The sequence below is a fragment of the Pteropus alecto genome, unplaced genomic scaffold, assembly GCF_000325575.1.
Source record: "Pteropus alecto unplaced genomic scaffold, ASM32557v1 scaffold7, whole genome shotgun sequence".
Classification (NCBI taxonomy): Eukaryota; Metazoa; Chordata; class Mammalia; order Chiroptera; family Pteropodidae; genus Pteropus; species Pteropus alecto.
Genome location: NW_006494614.1, coordinates 47,609,397 through 47,631,800, shown reverse-complemented (window position 1 = coordinate 47,631,800; position 22,404 = coordinate 47,609,397). Strand labels below are relative to the sequence as shown.

At 32.8% G+C, this 22,404-nt stretch overlaps 1 protein-coding gene across 16 annotated transcripts in view; it reads right to left on the bottom strand.

Annotated features, from left to right (window-relative positions):
• EMSY (EMSY, BRCA2 interacting transcriptional repressor) overlaps positions 1-22,404 on the bottom strand; it is an 80,525-nt gene that overhangs the window by 17,427 nt on the left and 40,694 nt on the right. For all 16 annotated transcript variants that reach the window (XM_025042904.1, XM_025042897.1, XM_025042899.1 and 13 more), the window contains 5 exons: positions 14,371-14,520; positions 12,160-12,330; positions 6,491-6,627; positions 3,838-4,011; positions 2,042-2,240 (listed from right to left, as the gene is read on the bottom strand). In XM_025042904.1, coding sequence (XP_024898672.1) covers positions 2,042-2,240; positions 3,838-4,011; positions 6,491-6,627; positions 12,160-12,330; positions 14,371-14,520 — 831 coding nt within the window. The remainder of the gene's footprint in view (positions 1-2,041; positions 2,241-3,837; positions 4,012-6,490; positions 6,628-12,159; positions 12,331-14,370; positions 14,521-22,404) is intronic.

Below are 22,404 nucleotides of genomic sequence, written 5' to 3'. Positions count from 1 at the left end.
GTCATTTAACAAATATTTACTGGATACCCACTACACGTTAGATACTAGGGATACATACTGTGCTGCTACATCCAAAGGCACACTCAGGCATCACTATGGAAGAATGTCTCATGTCTTTACTATAAAATGCCTATATCATACTTTCATAGAATCCTAAGACCTTTCAGCTAGAAAAGATCTAAAAGTTCGTTTAACATTATTATCAATCCTATGCCCAAATCTTCACAACAAATATCCCAGCCAGTCTGGGAACTCCAGCATCAAAGAACTCACCACTTTCCAAAACAGTTCCCTTCCATCTCTGCACAGTTATGACAATCAGAATTTTATTTATATGGAGTGAAAACAAGTCTTCCTGTAACCTCTACCCAATGGTTCTGGTTTCCGTCCAGGTATCCACAAAAACCAATTCTTTTCCCTCTTCCACATCACAGTCCTCAAGATAACTGATGACAGCTCCTATACACCCCTCAACCCAATCCAAGCCTCACCTTCTCTTCTCCATGATAAATGTCCTGTCTCTACCTCATATAAAGTGATTCCTAGATGCCTTATCCATTTAAACCATCTTCTTCTAAACTAAACCCAACATGTCTACATCCCTTCTATGATGTAATACGTATTTCCTTCTGAAATACTGTCATAAAGCCTAAGGCTTTCATGGTATTTAATTGCCTAGACAGCATTGCCCAAAATGTTCCAGAGGACATTAGTTTCTAAAGATGTTCTACAAAAGAAGGGTTCCATGGTTAAAAAAGTTGGGGAGCATTTTACATTATATACTCCACTCTTCATCTTTCACAATATATTAGCATATAATGGCTCTGAAAAGTTCTACAATAAGTATGCTTTGCTTAACCCGGATTTATTCCCTACCCTTGCCATGACTAACAAGATCATGAAGCTTCTGGAAAAATCATACTAGAAACTAAACGGCGGCCTATTTAAAGCAATGTCTTTAACAGGGTGCATTTTTGCATATGCCTCATACCTCGGTTCGTCTTAAATCCCTACCCTTGGTTTCAACTTCTTGTTCTCTTCTGTTTTACTTCACATAATCTTGTATTCTATCTAATCCATCTTAAAACCTTTAAAAATTCAGCAGAATACAAGAAAAGAAATTTTAATGTATATATTTTTTAAATCTGGAATTCAATAAGGGTAACCTATTCCCAAATGAGAAAGAGAAAAAAAGAAGATCCAATTAGGAATAAAAGTTCAGGAGCTGTGGAAAGCATGTGGTCCAATATTTAGTAAATGACCTAAACAGGTATGGTTTTGATCCATTAGGCTTGGTCACTTAGCTATCTACCAAGAGCTAAAAATACTCCATGTATATATCACTTAAAAGGCCCACCTGAAAATAAGGGTGGTTAAGGTAACTGATAGACACGAGTACTAGATTTGTAGGTCTCAAAGATTGTGATCATGAGTTTATTTCAAGATATTTCCTATAAAAACAACATACTTAAAATAGCACTGAGGACAAAGAACTTCCTTATTATGAAGTCTAGCTTCATAGCTTCTTCCTTATAATTAGGAGAGCCATACAATTATCATCTAAACTGGGATAGCTTTGAGAGTGAAAGGGAAAACTATTAATAATAATTATACTAGAAAAGACATAAACTAGGACTTGTCCCATACAAACTGCAATGTGGTCACCTTGCTTACATCTCATTTATGGCCCACCGCTCACCACCTTGATTCTTTCTCAACGTTCAGCAACAACCATTGCAAACTTCTACTTACCCAAAGCAAAAAGGAGGAATCACAGCTGTTAAACAGTCTGATAACACCTACCTATCAAATTCATTATCTAAAGTTTCCCAATTATTTGATGAACATATACCATTCAGGAAAGAATGGAAAGTCTTATCAAAAACAAAACTTCAGCTCTCTGATTACATATCAAACAAAAAAAATAAAAAGAACTGGCAAATCAAAGCATACATGTTGGTCTGAAATTCCTAGATACATCTATTTTGGAACTAGGGTACTATGTCAGCAACAATAATATAAATTGGAAAATAGATCTTACCTTGAGAACTTTGGGAGGACTCTGTAGAAGAAGAACTACTGTCTGTATAACTCTGTGGTTCTTCTTTTCCCTCCTGAATAGAAGAATTACCAGCCTCTGCCACCCTGGATGCTTGCTGTAATGTTTCTGTGACAAGTTGCCTTGTTTGTTCACTAACAACTGTGGCTTGAAATGTCACTGGTTTGGGTTTAATAAGAACCTAGAAGAAAAGCAGAAATATACCCAGTTTAAGTTTTACAATACTATTTAAAATGTTAAACTTCTAGGTCATAAATAATAATAATTTCTTGTCATGGAAAATAGCATTCTGTACATTTACTATGCTTTGAGCACAGTGCTGTTCATCAGACTAATTCAACTATGAACAAATTATAGTCAAACCACAGACATTTTAAGTGGTAAATGCTAGATTGCAACAACTATGGTTCTGACAAGAGACTTTGCCCGTTTTTTCTTGCCTATCATGACTTCAGGAGTCAATCTAACAATCTGTAGGCTACATGGTAGAACTGACAGCAACAGGCTAAGAATGGCAAAACAAAAAAGTTATGATGAGCCTACATTCCCAATGGAATCCCAGAATTCCCCCTTCTGAACATTTATTAACATAATAAAAATAAAACCCTAATTTAAGTCACTGTTCTTCAGGTTTCTTTTCATTTCAAATGAAATTCCTAATTGACACAAAGTAAACTTACTTGGGATCTAAATCATCTTTGAGGATATCCCCAAAGGAACAATGATTCTGACAACTATTAGAAGCAATATGGAACATGTGGGAAATCAATTTCTGAAAAAGATGAAAACCACAGATGCTAAAACAAGTGAAGTAGGAAAAAATTTTCAAACTGAACCATTTTGCTTCAAAATTTGGACTCTGGGAATTGACTATGGAATAAAACTGTTAACTCACTAAATTTATTTTTTATTTCTCCCATGTATAAGATTCTAAACCTTTTCATGCTCTATATAAAGTCACCCATTTCCAAGAATTCAAGAATGAAAACATAAGTGATACAATGACTTAGATAGAATAAATGAAATTGTTGCTGCTGAAACTTAAAAGGCAATCTGGACTTATTTCTGATCACAAAACTTATTTGTTTAGATAGTAAACTATTTGGCTATGGTTCTGAGAGAATCAATTCTAAAGACAAATTATTAGTTTATAGGTAAATTACTACTTCTTACAAAAGTCCTAAGATAGCATTTCTCAGCCAAAGCTGTTTCCTTTGATATTCTCATACAATAAGTTAAAGTATCTGCAAAATAAACAGTAGCCCAGCAACATAAAGAGTAAATACAGAGCCTCAATTTGCCAGGCAAATTTCCAGAAAAGTTCCCTTAGTAGCTGAAAACTAAAGATTTCTAGCTTCTTCATTATTTAGGTTTCAAGTAAAGCAAAATTTATAATATATAGCTTTTGAAAGTCATAGTAGCTTATAAAAAAAAAAAGTACATACTTTTGAGAGTTTGAGTAACTATCATTCTCCCTCAACTATATATTCCTAAAGTAACAATATACACCTTCAGCAAATTTTAGTCCAAGGGGATTCTTTTCTCAAATCATTGCTCATGAAAATGACAAATATTTAGACATAAAAAAAAAAAAAAGTACCAGAGAGAAAGATAGGTTTTGAAAACAGATGGGTAATTAATTATATACATTCATTTGTAACTTTTAAAAATCTGATTTTTTAAAGATTACTAATCTTTTCATTCAAATTTCTACCTTGGAATTTTAGGAATTTCAAATATACCTGATTCATGAAAAATCACCATATCTTATAGCATACCTGTGTTTTCCCTTGCTGCCCATAAACAATTTTTGTTGGGATAATTTTAGCTGCTGGTTGAACTGTGGAACCTATTCCTTTTGGTTGAGTTACAATCATTTTGGTGATGGGTCTTGTAGCAGTGATAATAGCTGGCTTTGCTCCCGTTGGTACTGTCTGAATAGTCTTTTCTCCCTAAATTAAAGTCAGTAAACATATAAGACTTACATGCATTTAAACAATAAAAACTATCCTTTTACTATAAAAGCACAAAAAGACTTTATCAGGATGACTAGAAAAAGGCTATAAACTGTACAACAAAGAACAATGTTTCCAGGTGATCAAAAATCCTAGACTTAGTTGAAATGATCTTGGAAGTCATCTGACTTTCTGTCTAAGGAAAGCATTTTCTTTATGAGTGAATTTTAAAAAATTGCTCATGTAAGAATACTTATTATACTGTCTCATTCATAGAATACATATATCAGGAGAGCTAGAAAATTACAGAAGAATATATACTAAAATGTTAACAACGGTTATTTAAGAATTGGGATTATGGGTCTTGATCCACCCTCGCATTCATCTTTATTTTCTAATTTATCTGAAATGAACATTTATGTAATAAAAAAGTTACTTTACACTATACCAATAGCTAAATGTAAACGTACAAAATAAATTAAGTTCCTCAAATATAAAATTATAAGAATAGCAAATTTATGTGAAAAAGTATGGACAAGAGATGAAATGAGCAAAGATATTAACATTCTTTCTGAGGTTATACAGGAAAACACAAAGGAAAAAATTAGGGCATTTTCCATGTTTCATTTTTACTATGTTACTAATATCACTTTAGTCTATTAACTAGATAGCTTAAGCCCATTAACTTTTCACCATTTTCTACATTTTCATCTGCTTTATTCTTAAGTATCATTTTCTGGTCATTTATGACGTCATTACTTGAACTAAATTAAATACAGTGATTTTTACCAAATTACTAAAGTTTTTTTAAATTAAAATCCATAAATAAAAAGGATCTGAAATTTTTCACCTTATCACTTTTTCTTATTTTTCATTCATCCTCATTCAAATATGTGGCTGTCTAAACTTAGCAGCCAGTAAAAATAAAACACTCAGGTGAGCTGACAAAAAGGTAATCAAATTTAAAGCTAAATATGATTACAAAAATCATAAGATTAACTATCTGTTGTAACTGTCTAAGGGAAACATGAATATCTGCCAATCGTGTGATTATTTAACACACACGTCCTCTTCACAGCAGCATCTCTGGAAAGAGCTCTTGTTCATTTGCCAGGAGCACTGGTTTGTAAGTTCACATGCCTCACCCTTAAAATGGCTTTACAGGCCCTTTCCAAGTATAATGACTCATTCAAAGCCGATCAAAACCAACTAGCAGGCTATTTTTTGAAAAAGGTCTTCTGATGTGTGTGAGAGCATGCACAGGACAGTAAGTGGTACATACAGAGCAAGTGGTGGTATGTGACAAAGAGGATGATCATATACTATTTTCTGCTTGCTTTACTATAATTTTCTGTGCCAAAGTATTGCTATTACCTATATCTAGCAGCTAAGATTGACTTTAGATCTATGGGAACATAGGACCTAGGGTACACAGCATCCTCTCTTACATACCGAGTTCTATGAAACTGCAAACCAAACTATAAAGGGTTCTGAAAATCAAAATTCTAATCCTGGATTCACTTTTGGCTTACTATGTGAACTCAGGTTGAGAACAATCTATGTTTTCCCACATGATGAAAAAAATCTATTGCTGGATCCCCATCAACAACATTAAGACTGTGATGCGTAGGAAGCAACTAGAGATCTATTACAATGAAGTATAGCATTCTTTTTTCTAGCAAAGTAGGGACATTATTACCAAGCCTAAACAGTTAAGTGCCAAGAGTAATAATTATAAAAGAATTTATTGAGGACTTTCTATGTGCCAGACATTCTTTCAAGTACTTTCAAAACAGCTATCAGTGAACAAACTCACTGGTAGAGATTGTCATCCCCAACATACAAATGAGGAAATTAAGGATAAGAGAGGTTGAATTAGTTAGCCAAGTCAAACAACTTTGATACTTAAGAGACAAAGCCCAGGTTTATTTAACTCCAAACCTCTTAACCTCTTAAAAACTACTTATCAATATAAACAAAAAGAACTATAAATGAATCTATTATTTCTTCCTTTCCTTTCCCTTCCCCTTCTGTTCCCTTTCCTTTTTCCTTTCCTTTATTTTTTGCTCAGGGGTAAAAATGAAAAGCTAAAAGTAACAAATCCCTGTTAATTAGTCTTAATCTCAAATATTTCTCTTTGCCCAAATACTAGGCCATTATCTATTGACAACATGTAGGAATAAACTTATCCTCTAACAGAGGTTCCCTGTAATTAAGCCAGTGGAATCTTCCATCTGGACCAAGCTAAGCATCTAAAAGCATGGTCATAAGCAACCTGGCTATAAACAACATGTTTTAAAAATTACTATGAAAAATGGTATCAGTGGATGGCGTTTTAAGTTATTACATCACAGTAGTGGTAAATCAAGCCATTCCGGCTATTGTTGGGTTCTGAAGTCCTTAGGCAAATATGTGTATAGCTGGTCTTTTAAGTCTTCAGTGGATTGCTGAGTCTGCAGTTCAAGCTCTTACTTACTCCAGCATTTAGCAAAGTTGTAACAACGTTTTTGCCCGGGAGGCCTTGAATGGTCGTTCCTTTTCCTGTAGTCTTTTGCACAACAATCACATTGGGCTTGGAAGTCATTGGAATTGTAGTGATTTTGGTAGTCGTTCCTTAGAGAATGGGGGAGAAAAGGAGGCCTGAGTTAAAGACTAGTGATTATTTAATTATATCTGTTTATATTGTACACAACTTATACATATAATTGTCATCCCTAGATGATGTGAAGGCTGTCATGTGGATGAAAATAAAGGGTTGGAATAGTAAATTACAAGTTGTCCTAGAATGAGAAAACATTAAGAATTGACTCCTAACAACAGTCATCTTTTTGGAATCTGAGGACCTACACACCAAACTCAGAACTTAAAAATATCGCTATCAGTTTCTCCAACAATATTCCTCTCCTGACTAGTTAACTGAAACAAATTAGAATCTCTATTATATGGCTTATGTTTTCCCCAAACCCAGTATTATCACTATATCTAGTGTGATGGGAAAATTCTTCAAAAAGATCATCAAAAAAGAGGTAAATACTTATCAAAATTCATATAACACTAGACTCTAGAAAAACTTATGAAAAGAAATGTCATGTATTTTTGGTGTGATCAAAAGACAAAATAAACACTGACTCAGAGACTAAGACAGATTAAATATGTGCTCTTAATATCTGCAGCAATCTAAAGAGGATGAAAGTCTACTTTATATATTTGTGTGTGTATATGTATATACACATATGTATTTCCAACTATTAGGATCTACTTTGTAGATTTGTATGTCCTGATCCAAACATTTTATTATCTTGCCCTCTCCCCCACATCCTTCTATAATCTGTTTCTCTTTTGCCTATGAAATCTATCAAATTTGTATTCTTCTAATTGTCTAAATTGGAAATCCTGGTGCAAATCTTGATTCATGTCTGTCTTCGCTCCACGTATCCCCCAACAAAATGAACGCCTCTTGAGCTACACACTGTATCTTTTATGTCACTGATTCCTCAGTGCTTAGCACACAGTGTGTGGCAATTACTCAGTAATATTATGTGAATGAACTTTTGTCACCAACATAATGTCTTCTTTCAAAATGTTATCAATGTCAGCAGAAAGGAAAGGCCCTCACCTCTTTTGGCTTCCCATTATTTTCTATTTCAAGTTTCTCTATCATGCAAATAGATCTGATGGTCCCTGTCTTATCAAAAAATGTCCTTTAGAAAAACAAACAAACAAACAAAAAACTGATTTCATCATGTCAAGAACCCTGAGCATGTGAAATTCATTAAAAACCTTCCTAATCTCTCTTGTACCTTGTTCCAACTTTCCCTTTTGGTTTTCAAAATTCTATACGATCTAGCCTTTAATCTATCAATTTGATCTTATTTGTTCCTATTCCATGATACACACCATAAACTCTAGTCTAACATGTAACTTCTTCACTATGGCTTCCTATTACCTACCACACAAAGCCCAAACTCCTCTGCTTAGCTTTCCAGGTTCCGCCAGACTTTAATTGTCAGGATTATCCAACATATACCTCTCCTTCAGTGTGTTGGTTTCCACATTGGTCCTTGAGCATACCAGTCCCAATGCAACTTTTGCGCCTGTAATTTCCTCTGCCTATGAAAACAGGCAAGTCATATTTTTCTTCTATAGGTGTGTATATCATTTATCAAATGACTAAGCACAGAACAAGTACTCATTAAAAACATGACTGATTAATATATTCTCAAGAAGAAAAACAAAATTTTATTCCTTTCTATTGGAAAACCTTAGCATTCCTTACTAAAGATTTAGAAACAAGACTGTACTAAAAATAAGACTATTCTAGTTATGTCGACTTATGGCAATCTTGTTACAGTATCTTTATAATATAGCTCTTTTTTATGTAAATTGAGGTAACACACTCAAGTTACATAAAAAAGAACTTTTATTCATGCACCTGATTCACAAATGTTTTTTTCCTTTATCCATGATCTCTGAATAGAAGGCTGTTAAGAGCCAAAAAAACCAAGCTGCCCATTGTTCACTTATATCAACTTTAAGTCTTAATTAGATCCAATCCTTTAATTAACATAATCCCCCCAGTTATGATGTCTCTTTTAACAATGAAGCCTTACCAAATTTTGACTAATAAAATTTTTTTACAAAGTAAGCATTAGAAACTACCTCAAAAAAATGTAAACCAAGCTTTAACTCTACACCAAAGTACAAGAACCACTTTTTTGACAACACTTGCTTAATAAGTGATTTCTATCTATAAAAATGTCTAATCCTTTCCATTACAGGTATGCTAGTTTATGAGACAGTTACAAATCAAGTTCGCCAGCTTAATAAAATGAGGCAGGGGAGATGTCAGAAAATAGAAGAAAAGGGCACAGCATAAGGCAAAGCAAGTATAGCATTATATTAAAATAGAATACAATTTATGACTAGAATTATCAAATTACAAAAGTCTAAAATCCCAGTGAGCATGTTTCTATATCTCAGGTGATACCTATGTTATATTGGAGAAAGAAGTAGTTTCATTTTTAAAAAAGGTCTTCCTCTATGCTTCCATAGAATTTAGTCTACGCTTCTCATGTCACAACAGAAGGTATGCAAGTTTAGCATTTTGTAGGGCAGAGAATGCACCTCATGTATATCTTTATGTATCACAGCACCCAGTCCAACATCTGGCTCATAGCATATCAGAGAACCCACATATATACACAGTCTTCACTTAAAGAGTTATGATACAATGGGTGCAAATAACTGTGAATCGCATTTGGATCATATAATCCAGATTCCTTTTTAAAAATAAGAAACCTATAAAAGTTTGAGCATTATGGTAGGTAAGGCTTAAAGAACACAAATTTACTGGCCCAGATTTTACGGTTCACAGATTCTTAAGTCACCCTGAAATCTTGGTCTCTTGGGTAATGTTTTACATTGTTTTGCTCAAGAATGAGCAAATGAATGAATGAATTAAAAAGTATATAAACACTTGCTCCTTGCCTGACATTATACTAAAGATTAAGAGAATCAAAATCAAGTTTTGCCATTGTCACAGGTTCTCATAATGTCCTCAGAGTCAAGATAATGAGTTCACTTCTAAGGGATCCAATCTTCTGCATAAAATATGCACGATTCTTAACTACCCCTTAACAAAGCTCACAAAAAAACTTTACATATCTGATAGTTCTATGTATACACATGTAAGTAAATAAATGACTCTACATGAGTCAAATAACTGCAAAAAGTCATGCCTCTATTTAACTGCTTATTCCAATAAAAAGAAAAACTTGACCTTTTAAAATACACTTTGGAAGCACGGAAACGTGAACTTGCCTTCTAGGATATTATACAAAGGAAGTAAGAACTTCATGTAATAATTTATGTGTTATAATGTTCATCACAGAATTATTGACAATGACCAAAAAAATTGTAAGCAACTCAAAACATTCAACAAATGGCGAAATTATAGTGCATCATATAAGAGAATACTGTGTAGCAATTAAGCAGGGGTGGGGGGGTGTCAAAATACATTTAATAGAATGAGAAAATAATATTACATGAAAAAAGATAAAACGGATTATATTAGTTCTCAATTTAAATATATATATATGCACAATGCATCTATACAAAAAAAATGAACAGAAATATACACACTTAAATCAACACATTTCTCTGTATAGTGAAAACTTTAAGTTTTTTTCTTCGTATCTTTCTATATTTTTCAAATTCTCTACAATGAGGAAAAGAAACCACGTTTTTAAAAAGCTTTCTATTCTTACAGCTAGATGTTTGTGTGTATGTATTTTTTAAAAAGTGTACATTTTGTGTTAGGGAATGAGGGCGGTCTGGAGGTGGGGTAGGTATGGAATCTAGAATCCAGCATCTGCTCATGGATGAAAGCACAAAACTATCTAAATTCATCCAACCAGGCTTATCAGTTTACTGTAAACAGACAACCTGGGATTGAAAACTACTAATAAACTAACCAATAATCACAGTATCATAGACAACAATACTATTATAAGAGAACTGTCTTTATAAAGAATATTGATATGTAACATAAGGATCAGTTTAGAGTAGTCAGAAATGAGGGACGTTCTTTAGAATAAAGTGTCAAATAGCAAAGCAGAGGTAGAGACAAAATGAGCTCCATGCAATAAATAAAGGTGTTTCAACTATGTGCCAAGTATATCCTACAGTGCTAAAAAAATTTAAGAACTCTTCTCAGGTATACCCATACACTTAAAATAGCAATTAACTATGAGTTGCTTTATATTTAAATAGAAAATATGTACCTGATAAAATGTATAAATGTTATTATATCCAAGAACCTCTCTGGTTCTAGGAAATGTGCTTGCCTGTATTGCTCTAACCAGGCACAAAGCAGCTAAATTATAAAAAAGGTCTGAAAACAGCAGCCTTGTAACATCTAAACATTCCTTCAAGCTATATGGTACCATGAATTCAAATTTAAGTAAAGAAAAACTTACAGTCATAAAAAGCTACATACCAATGAAAAACATTTTGAGAAATGTTTAATTGAGTATGTGCTCTATACTATTTAAAGATACTGTTAGGTAATATAGTTTGAGTTTTAACTGTTATTTAACATATCCTCTTAAAATCTGGAGTATGATGATTCTTTCCCCTGGTTTCACTCTCCTCAATCTGGCAAACACTGGCTTTTTTCACTTATACTTAAAAGCAGAGCCAAAATTAACAGCTTTAAATATAGTACTTTATGCCAATACCATGCCCTGCTTTGCTTTTTTTTATTCACTGAGTTATCAGCAACATCATATTACTGCCAGGAACTTCAGTCCTTTCACTTTAGAATGTTACAACAACTCACCTGGGGCATACAAAATACGGCTAGTCTACAAAATTGGTTGACAGTTAAAGTCCTCAGGGTTTACTTGATCAGAGTTATTTATATCATTTTAATTAAAAAATAATAATCAATGAAAATGAATGCCATATTAACATTCCACTTCAGAATCCACAACCCAAATACTTCAGGAATTAATGAGCCAATAAAAACCAGGTAAGGTTCTAAAATACCAATAAATTAGCTTTCCACATCTGAGTAAAATGTTTTTTAAAAGAGTCAATATAAATGGTGAAAAACAAATAAGGATGTTCAAGTATTTTTATTTTTAATCAACTAAAATTACATTAATAATTGAAATTATGAGATACGGTCCCTCAAACACATTTAGATAAATAAATACTAGTTCTTCCACTATCTAGCTTGTGTGGTCTCGGACAAGTCAATTTCATGTCTGTAACCTTAAATCTGTCTGCTTCTGTAAACTGGGGATGGTACCAACTATCTCAGAGTTATGAGATCTGAATGGATTAACAAATGGGAGAACACTTTATAAATGAAAAATCTCTATGCAAATGTAAACCATAATCTTTCCATTCTGATTAAAAGCAACATTTATGTTCTATTTTAAAACTATCAAAAATTTAATATGTGAAGATTTAATATCAGAACTAAAAAAAACTATATTTAATCACTAAATGTCAGGACTAAAAACAGCTCTAGACTTCTATGCATAAAACTAACATCAAACAGAATCCTTTAACAGTTGAAATATGTTTTTTTCCTCTTACTAGTCACCTACACCTTTTACATATTTCAGATATACCTACCAGAAACTATATTACTGCTAATTATCTTGCCCCCCAAGGTAGCTAATGATTTGGGTACTACTGTAATGATGCTACCACTGGTAGTTTTCACATAGGTTGCAGCTCCAGGGGTTGCAGCCATCCGACCTATGGATGGACTCACTGTCGGCCGGGTATAAGTTGCCTGTGTGCCTATAAAAAAGGAAAAGCCAAAAGAAAAACTTGTTATTACTTATAGAAGAATGACAATTTAGGCAGTTAAAAGTATAATTTAATGTAACCTACATTGCTTGAACTTGAAAATGGAAATTCGAGGTGTCGAGACATTAACAATTTACAGCGTTTTCGATGTACATAGCAAGAACTACAGCCAAGTCAATTCAAATTAATTTTACACATAAAATATTGTGATGTGTTGCATCAAATTACTAACCCTAAGAAAAAGTATAGTTTTGTTCCTTTCTTCCACTATCCTTCTTCCACTAGTTTTATGCCAAAATAAACTTAAATTTAATCATCTTTCCTGCCAGAGCATTTAAGCTATTTCTGTTATAGATTTTAAGGTCTCTGCATCTGTTTTATGCTGTCTCAGTGCCAAACCCAACGTCAGCACTCAGCAAATAAGGCAGTACTGTTTGCCTAAAATTTTATAAACTTTCACTGTTTTGTACTCTGCTACTCTGAAATATATTTTCATCTTTTAAAGAGTTATTCCATCAGTTTACTAGAGATTAAAGTTGAAGCTGCCGAGAGTTGCCAGGAATATTTCTTTTTAGCCTAAAAAGTTCACTATTTACATATTTCCTTAACTTTAACTGACTTGTTAGAATATTTTTCTTCATGTCTCTCAAAGGATTTTATACTCTTCCCCACTATTTCTAGGGCTTTTTCCTTTTCCCAAACAGGAGTTAAAAACTAACCAGAAGAATCTGTTGTCATTTCTTACAAATTCGGTAATTCAGAAATACCATTCCTACACTAAGAATGAAGATAACTAAGATAACATCTTCAACTGAAAAAAGTTTTTTCATAATTAGATTCAGAGGTCATTGTGATAACTATTTTAAACAACCTTCTCCTCCAAAAAATGCTTTTAGCAAGTTATTCATCATTTAAAAATACAATCCCTATCCAAAAAAGGAAGGAGGGAAAGAACATTAGAATTAATTTAAACTGGTTAAAAAGAAACATCTGAATCAGAACAAAACCTAGTACAAAATAACTATGCTATATAGATCCATAGTTTGAATCAGTTGAATTATAACCAGAAAAAAAGTCAACTTGAGCTTGTTATTTAAAAAAAAAAAAGGCACTGGGTATGCAGTCAAACAGATCTGGGTTCAAATCCCAGTTGTCTTTTATTAACTTTGTGGACTTGTACAAATTGCTTAATGTAAGTCTCTGTTTTGTAGCTGAAAATGGGAGCTAATAAAGCCTAAGTTAGAGTTAAGTGCAATTTTCGTACAGACCTTTATACACTGGCCAATAGATGATAGCTTACAAACTTCAGACAGGTATGATTTTACACTATTTAGATTCTATCCTCTAAATACTGTCCCTCTCACAAAGCTTGGTAAGACTTATACAAATTTAAAATAATAGTAATGGATAATTCTAATATTAATTAATAGTAATAGCTACTGAGCACTCTGCTGGGGACTTTACATACTTGATTTCATTTAATACTTAACAATAACCTTTGGTTCAGGTATTATTATCCCATTTAAAGACAAAAGATTTAGAGAGATTAAGAAACTATTCAAGGTCACAAAGGATGATACTATTTTAAATGTTCGTACACTGTTACTACCCTGGGCATAGCCAGGTTATTCTTATATCTAGGCAATATGCCATACTGTGCTTTCTCAGTCTGAGAAATGCTTACTAGACTGTGATTTATACTGACTCTCAACCTCATCAAAGTGAGATCCTTGTGAGCTGGGACTCCTCATAGACATTTACGGTCTAATAAGATAAATAACATTAAACAAATCAACAAACAAGTAGATTAGTAATTAGAAATTGTAGTATGTGCCATAAAGGAAAATAAAGGACAGTACAACAATAAGAAGAGAGCTATTTTAAGTTAGGGAGAAGCGGGAAGTCAAGAAAGGCCTCTTTGAAGAATTGTCTCATTAATCTCTATCCCCAGTGTCAAGCACATTGCTGGTACAGAGGAATTACTCAATGAATATATGACAAATGACTGTACTGATGCTCAAGAAAACTTACCAGTAGGAGTGGTTACCAGTTTAGTTGTCATAATCGCACCATTACTGCTAACCACCATAATAGGGGAATTGCTACTGGTAGGCAGAGTTGCTGTCACTGGTTTGGGTAAAATTTTACTTGGTTGAACTTGTTGTGTGATGATTTTAACACCTTTGAAAGAAGAAAAATAAGTATCAGTACAAATTATTTTTTAAAACATAATTTATATCAACCCAAGAGGGCAGTAGTTACACACATGTACTCAGTCTCACCTAAAGAAAAGCTTTCTTCATATGGATGAAACTCTTTAAACTTTTATTTCTCAAATTCCTATCTTTCCTAATTTCTCTCATTAAAGAATACAATTAAAACATTTTAGAAGTTATTAAATTCTCTTAAAAACAAGATTTTTTCCCTTTGTATAGGACCATGTCATATAAGAGCTTTCAAACCAAATTAGCCATTCACTGGAACTTTACAGATAAACAATCTATACCATGCAAATGACTGAGATAAAAGAATTAGGATAAGAAGTCAAAAACAAATGTTAATGTAGCTTTACATATTCCTAACTACATCAAATATTTCACTAACCACTTAAACTATAAAGGTTGTTAAAAATTTAAGGAGCAAGAACATTTTCTTTTTGAATCTTTATTTTTAAATTAACTTCTTTTAAAAGTATTTTTAATAGTTCACTTTGTCAAACACAAAATAAAGAATACACTATTACTGCACTTATAAAAAATATGTATGTGGACAAAAATTGAAAGGGAACATGTAACAATAAAATTAAAATGTTAAAGTGGAGAGGTTATGATTTTTTTTACATTTTTCAAAGTTTCATTTTAAATGTTATAATTGTTACACTGACTTTCCAAATGTACAATGTTCATTTAAAAGAAATATTTCATGCTAACTACAAATTTAAGTACTAATAATTGTTAACTGAGGAAGAAAATTTTGGTAAACTTTTTCCCCATTAGCTTTGCTAAAATAATTCATGGAATAGAATGCATTCCATAGACAACCAAAAATTGTATTACTTTTTTGGATGGTGATTAGGTTGAGACATTAGGAAGCAAACAAATCTATTTAATAGCTTTAAATAATTTTAAATTTCTTGTAGTCAACAAAAAAATTAAAATTGTAACATAATACATACATTCTAGGGTTATTATGAAGATTAAATAAATCAAAATTATAAAGTGTTTATAGAAATAAAGAAATTCTGATTATAATAAATCATTAAGAGTGAAGCTATAGGGGAAAAATTATTTCTAGTATTATATGATTAATGAATTACAATAATGCTTAAGGTACATAAAAAGAAGTCCCCAAAGAAATGACCACAGACAGAAAAAAATTTAAGAGAATCATAAGAAACTAATTTGCTCACTCCTACAAATATGTTAAAAATTTGGACCAAATAAGTAATTTTCTAGAAAAATATTGTTTATCAAAATTGACCTCAGAAAAGTGATGTCTAAATAGACAAATTTCCTTAAAACAAATTTTTAAGAGGTCTTCCTTCTCTGCCAAAAAATAGCAGACCCAGATAGTTTCAAAGACAATTCTACAGTCCTTTAAAAAAAAGATAATTCCAAAATACTTAAAACCATTCCTCTTAAAAGTTCTCATAATACACACACACACACACTCACACACACACACAAATTATACCTGTGTGATAATGGATATTAACTCATGTTAGCTAAACCTATATCAAATTATTATGTGGCACACTTAAAACTAACACAATGTGTCAATTATATCTCAATTAAAAACCAACAAAAACTACTCCAGAGATCGATTTCTAACAAGAGAGCATAAAGAGATCGGCTAATCTGCTGATCCAATGAAAATGGTAAAAGTAATAAAACAACCAATGAAAAGCTCTGGAAATGGTCCCAAGGACCAACAAAGAAATATCTATTCAAAAAAATATAGAAAAAATCAGTAAGAAAGGGAAGATCTGTGGTATTTAAACCAAGACCTGTTCCTCCTTACCCCTGCTACAAGCGAGGCAAAGACTCCTCTACATACTGCTGCAGTCAGGAACCAAAGGTTTCCTATTCCTCCAGCTGGAGGTCTGAGGACTTCTGGATCTTATCTTGCCCCCAGGTACCTATTGCTAAGGTAAGTCCCGTGAAAGTACAGTCAAGAGGTGGGTGCTCCCTTCCGCTCAGCATCCAATTCATAGAACAAAGGCTCCACCTTGGGCATGGTGTCACAGGGAATACTGGGGTCCTAATCACCACTGCCTGGCTTATGAGGCGGTGGCTCCACTACCAGGAGAATTAAGTCAAGAGGATCTTAGGCTGCTTCCCATCCTTCTACCCCTGCCTTCACTGACTGCTCAGCTCCTAAAGCAGGAGTGTCATTCAGAGAAGCATGCCACTGACCCCACACCCAGAGCTCCAGAGCTGCCTGAAGGTAGAAAGAGGTCATAAAATAGGTAGTTCCTAATCTCTTCCCAAAGGAACTGACTTCGTTTGTAACAGAGCATGGAGAAATTCAAGCCTGAATGTATTATAAAGAACAGTGGGGGATGTGATAAAAGGCAACTGGACTATAGGCTAGACGGTTTGCAGGAGAAAACTGAACAATACAGAAACTCAGAGGAATCCTCTTGTGGTCTGACAAATATCAGAAATAGAACTCTGTAACTACTATTCCTTCAAAGAAGCCACAATTTGTATTAGTTTATAGAGAGTAACTTATGCTCCTGGGCATTGTTGAAATAGTACAATCAGTTAGAAGAGTTTAACAGCTGAGCGTGGTCAAGGAAAGAAAGAAAGAGAACCAATACTACCGTCATCTCAGAATAACAGTGGGCATACCCAGAGCTGTACGTCCCTGAGGAACATGAGAGACTTAACTTCGCTAAAGTAACTGACCTAGTCACTAAACAACAAATAACCAAGCAAATAAAAATAACAAAACGGGGGGCAGGTAGGGGAAGACCAGTACCCAACTATATCTAATATCTAAAACATTAATTTAAATATCTAAAATGTATAGTTTCCAACAAAAATCATTAGGAGGCATGCAAAGAAATAGGAAAATACGACCCATACACTAGAAAAAAAAAAAAAAACAAGCAACAAAAGCTACCTGTGAGAGTGACCTAATATCAGACTGAACAACAACAAAAAAATACTTCAAAGTAGCCCTTATAAATATGCACACAAAACTAAAGAAAAGTATGATAGAAGTAAAAAGGGCATAATGACAAAGTGGCATCAAATAGAGAATGTTAATAAAGTGATAGAAATTACAAAAAGGAACCAAATGAAAAATGTGGCGCTGAAGAGTACAGTAATTGAAATGAAAAATTCACTAGTGAGGCTCAAGAACAGATCTGAACTGGCAGAAGAAATAATTAGCAAATTTGAAAATAGATCAACAGAGATTATACAAGTTGAAGACTAGAGAGAAAAGAAATAAAGGAAAATGAACATAGCCTCAAAGAAATGTGAAACACCATTAAGTGCACCAATATATATGTAATGGAACTACCAAAAAGGAACAGAGAGAAAAAGTTAAAAAAAATTTCAAAGAAATAATGTCCCAAATTTACTCAAAAGCAGTAACTTATACATCCAGGAAGCTCAGTAAACTCTACACAGGATAAATACAAAGAGATCCACAGACAGACATACCATACTGAAAATCCTGTAAGTCAAAGACAAGGAAAAAAACCTTGAAAGCAGCAAGAGAAAAACAGCTTACTACTGACAAGGGAACTGCATTAAAGTCGACAACTGACTTCTCAGCAAAAACGATGCAGGCCAGCAGGCAGTAGGATAATGCATTCTAAGTTCTCAAAGGAAAAAACTATCAACCAAGAATCCAATATCCAGCAAATAAAGTCTTCTTACCAGATAAACAAAAACAGAGAGAATATGTTGCTAGCAGAAGGCCTTACAACGGATACTAAAGGAAGTTCTACGAATAGAAGGAAGAGGAAACAATACAATGACATCCACTCTTGCCAGTAATATTCAACATTTTACTAGAGGTTCTACCCAGGGAAATTAAGCAAGAAAAGAAACACAAGATATCCAGATTGTAACAGAAGAAACTATTTCTATTTGCAGATGACATGATCTTTTATATTTAAAAAATCTTAAGGAATTTATCAAAAACTATATTAGAACTAAAAAAATGACTTCAACAAAAGTTCAGGATACAAAATCAACACATAAAATCAGTTTTATTTCTATACATTAGCAAAGGACAATCTGAAAAATAAAATTAACAATTTTTTACAACAACTTCAAAAAGAATAAAATACTTAGGAATAAATTTAAGAAAAGAAGTGCAAATTTTATACTCTGAAAACCATACGACATTGTTGAAAGAAATGAAAGAAAATCTAAAATGGAAAAACATCCTACAGTCAAGAATTAGAAGATTTAATTTTGTTCAGATGCTTATATGCTTCAGCTGATCTACAGATTCACTGCAATCCCAATCAGAATCTCAGCTGACTTTTTGTAGAACTGACAAGCTGTTCACAAAACTGGAACTGCAATTTTGTCATCTAGAACTGCAAGGGACACAAAATGGCCAAAACAATCTTTAAAAAGAAAAACAAAATAGGAGTACTCTCCCTGATTTCAAGGCTTACTACAAACCAATGGTAATCAAAACAGTGTGGTACTGGCATGCAAACAGTCATAAATTAATGGAATAGAATTGAGAGCCCAGAAATAAACCCATACACATGGTCAACTGATGTTCAACAAGGGTACCAAGACCATTCAGCGGAGGAAAAATATTATTTCCAATAAATGGTATTAGGACAACTGGATAACCATATGCAAAAGAATAAAGTGGGGTCCTTATATCACACCATAACAAAATTAACTCAAAGACCTAAACTATCAAACTCATAGAAAAAAACAGGGATAAATCTTTATGACCTGAAATTTGGGAAAAAAAAAAAAAAAAATCTTAAATATGACACAGAATGAGCAACAAAAAAAAGAAAGAAAGAAAGAAAGAAAGGAAATTGGGCATCTTCAAGATTAAAAACTTTTGTGCTTCAAAGGATATCATCAAGAAAGTAAGAAGACAGCTCACGGAATGGGAGGAAATATTTGCAAATCATATATCTGATAAGGACTTAACATCCAAAATATGTATATTAAAAAAAAAAATTGTACAACTCAGTGACAAAAAGACAAACCAATTAGAAAATGGGTAAAAGACGTAAACAGATATTTCTCCAAGGAAGATATATTAAGGGGCAAGCACATGAAAAGATGTTCAACATCAAAACCAAAATAGAATACTACTGCACATAAACCAGGATAGCTAGAATCAAAAAGTCAGAGAAAAACAAATGTTGGAAAGGATGTAGAGAAATTGGAACCTTCATACACTGCTAGTAGGAATGTAAAATGGTGCAGCCACTTTGGAAAACAGTGAAGCAGTTTCTCAAACAATTAATGATCATACAGCTCAACAATTCTACTCCTAGGTATATACACAAGAGAAGCGAATATCCCAAAACTTACACATGAATGTTTCCACAGAATTATTCTTAACAGCCAACAGGTAGAAACAATCCAAATGTACATCAAAGAACAAATGAATAAACAAAATATGAAATATTATTTGGCCATAAAAAGGAATAAAGTACTAATACATGCTAAAACATGGATGAACCTTGAAAACATTAAGTGAAAGAAGCCGGTCACAAAGACCACATATTATATTATTCCATTCATATGAAAATCCAGAATATAGAAATCGAGAGACAGAAAGTAAAGCAGGGCCAGAGAGGTTGCCATAGGGAGTAGGGAGATGATAGGCTAAAAAGAACAGGATTTCTCTTTGAAGTGATGGAAAGGTTCTAAAATCAACTGTGGTGATGGCCATACCTATCTGCGAATACACTAAATAGCACTGAATTCCACACTTTAAATGGGTTAATTAAATGGTATGTAAATTATATCTTAATAAAGCTATTTTTAAAAATCCAGCATTTTAAAAATGGAAAACTTTACAATTTTTTCTTGGAAGCACATTTGACATTGAAACTAAACCCTGCCAGAGACTGCACACGAAAAACTACAGACCAATTTCCCTGTGACTATCAACACATTGTATTATCCACACCTCATACTAAGATAGATTTCAAGAGATTTAAATGTGAAAAATGTGAACTATAACTAAAACTCTAGAAGCTTGAGAAACCACACTAATAAATTCAACCATATAAAACAAAAAAGATTTGTACAGCAGAAGTCCCTATACATAAAGTCAACAGACAAACTGGGAGGAAAATCTCTGCAAATCATGAAACATGCAAGCACCAATTATCCTGATACATAAAGAATTCCTAGAAATTGATCAGAAAAAAAAAAGACCACAGTAGAAGAATTGGAAATGAATACAGACAGTACACAAAAAATGAAATACGAAAGGCTCTGAAACATATAAATAGTTGCTTCAAACTCACTCTCTATACGAGAAATAAAGACAACACAACATTGAGATAATGACACCCCCCGTCCGCCGCCCACAATCCCAGCCCAATCAGATTGGAAAAAGGCAATTGTTTAATAACATACTGGTGAGAAAAGGGTACTGTGAGGAAACTGGAACTCATGTCCATTATTAGTTGGAAAATAAATTGAAAATCCCTATAGAAGAATATCTGGAAATATGTATCAAAATTTTAAATTATTTTATCTTTTGACACACTCCTGGGAATCAGTATCCTGGGAAACACACTCTTGTTATTTATCCTACAGATATACTTACAGACATACAAAATGACTATGTACAGTCTTGTTTACTACAGTTTTGTTTAGAAAAATCCCAAAAGACTGGAAATAACCTTACGAGGTATTAAATATATTATGTTACATGCACTACAGAATGCAAAGGCAACTTAATTTAATGTACTGATTGCTTTAGAAAGATCTCCAAGAAACAATGTTAAGGGAGGTGGGGAAAGCAAAGTGCAGGTGTTACATTCTACATCTGTGTAAAAAGGAAGAGATAAAAATTCAAATTTAAATTTGCTTGTATATACAGAGACTCTGAAAATACATAGGAAACTAAGACTTTTTTAATGGTTAGGAAACACTGGATAGAGAACCAAGTTATTCACTATATAAGTTTTTATACTTTTCAGCTTTTGATGAATGTAGTCTATATTCAAAAATAAAATAATTCCTTCACAAATAAAAATGCCACCAAAACAGACCTTAGAAACTCTAATACAGCAGTATTATATGTTAACCAATATTACGGATATTGAAATCTCCCTTCCTTACTATTAAGATAAAATTATTTCAAACATAGAGTAATATGTGGTTAAAAAAAGTCAGACTATGATGATATACAAGTATTAAAATACCATGAACACTAAGAAAACAGAACAAAATATTACACTCAAATTTTTCCAGTAAAATCACAGGAAAGCAAGAAACTTTTTAGTATCTCCCACCCCTGCTATACCAGAGAGAAGATTAAATATCCATTTTCAGAACAAGGGAAAGATGCCCACTCTCATCATTTTTTTTTTTATTCAACATAGTAAGGAAAGTCTTAGAGCAATTAAGCAAAAAAACAAACAAACAAACAAACAAAAAACCATCCAAATCATAAAAAAAGTAAAACTGTCTCTATTCGCAGACAATGTGATATTATATATAGGAAACCCTAAGACTCCACCAAAAAAACTGTTAGAATAAACAAATGTAATAAAATTGTAGGATACAAAATCAATATATAAATATCAGTTGTTTTATAGACTAATAACAAACTATCAGAAAGAGAAATTCAGAAAACAATTCTATTTACAATTGTATAAAAAAATAAAATACTTAGAAATAAATTTAACCAAGGAGGTAAAATAACTGTACGCTAAAAACTATAAGGCACCGATAAAAGAAAGTGAAAACACAAAAAAATAGAAAGACATTCTATTCTGTGCTCATGGATTAGAAGGATGGATATTATTAAAATGTCCATTCCACTCAAAGCGAGCCACAGATTCAACGCAATTCCTACCAAAATTCCAATGGCATT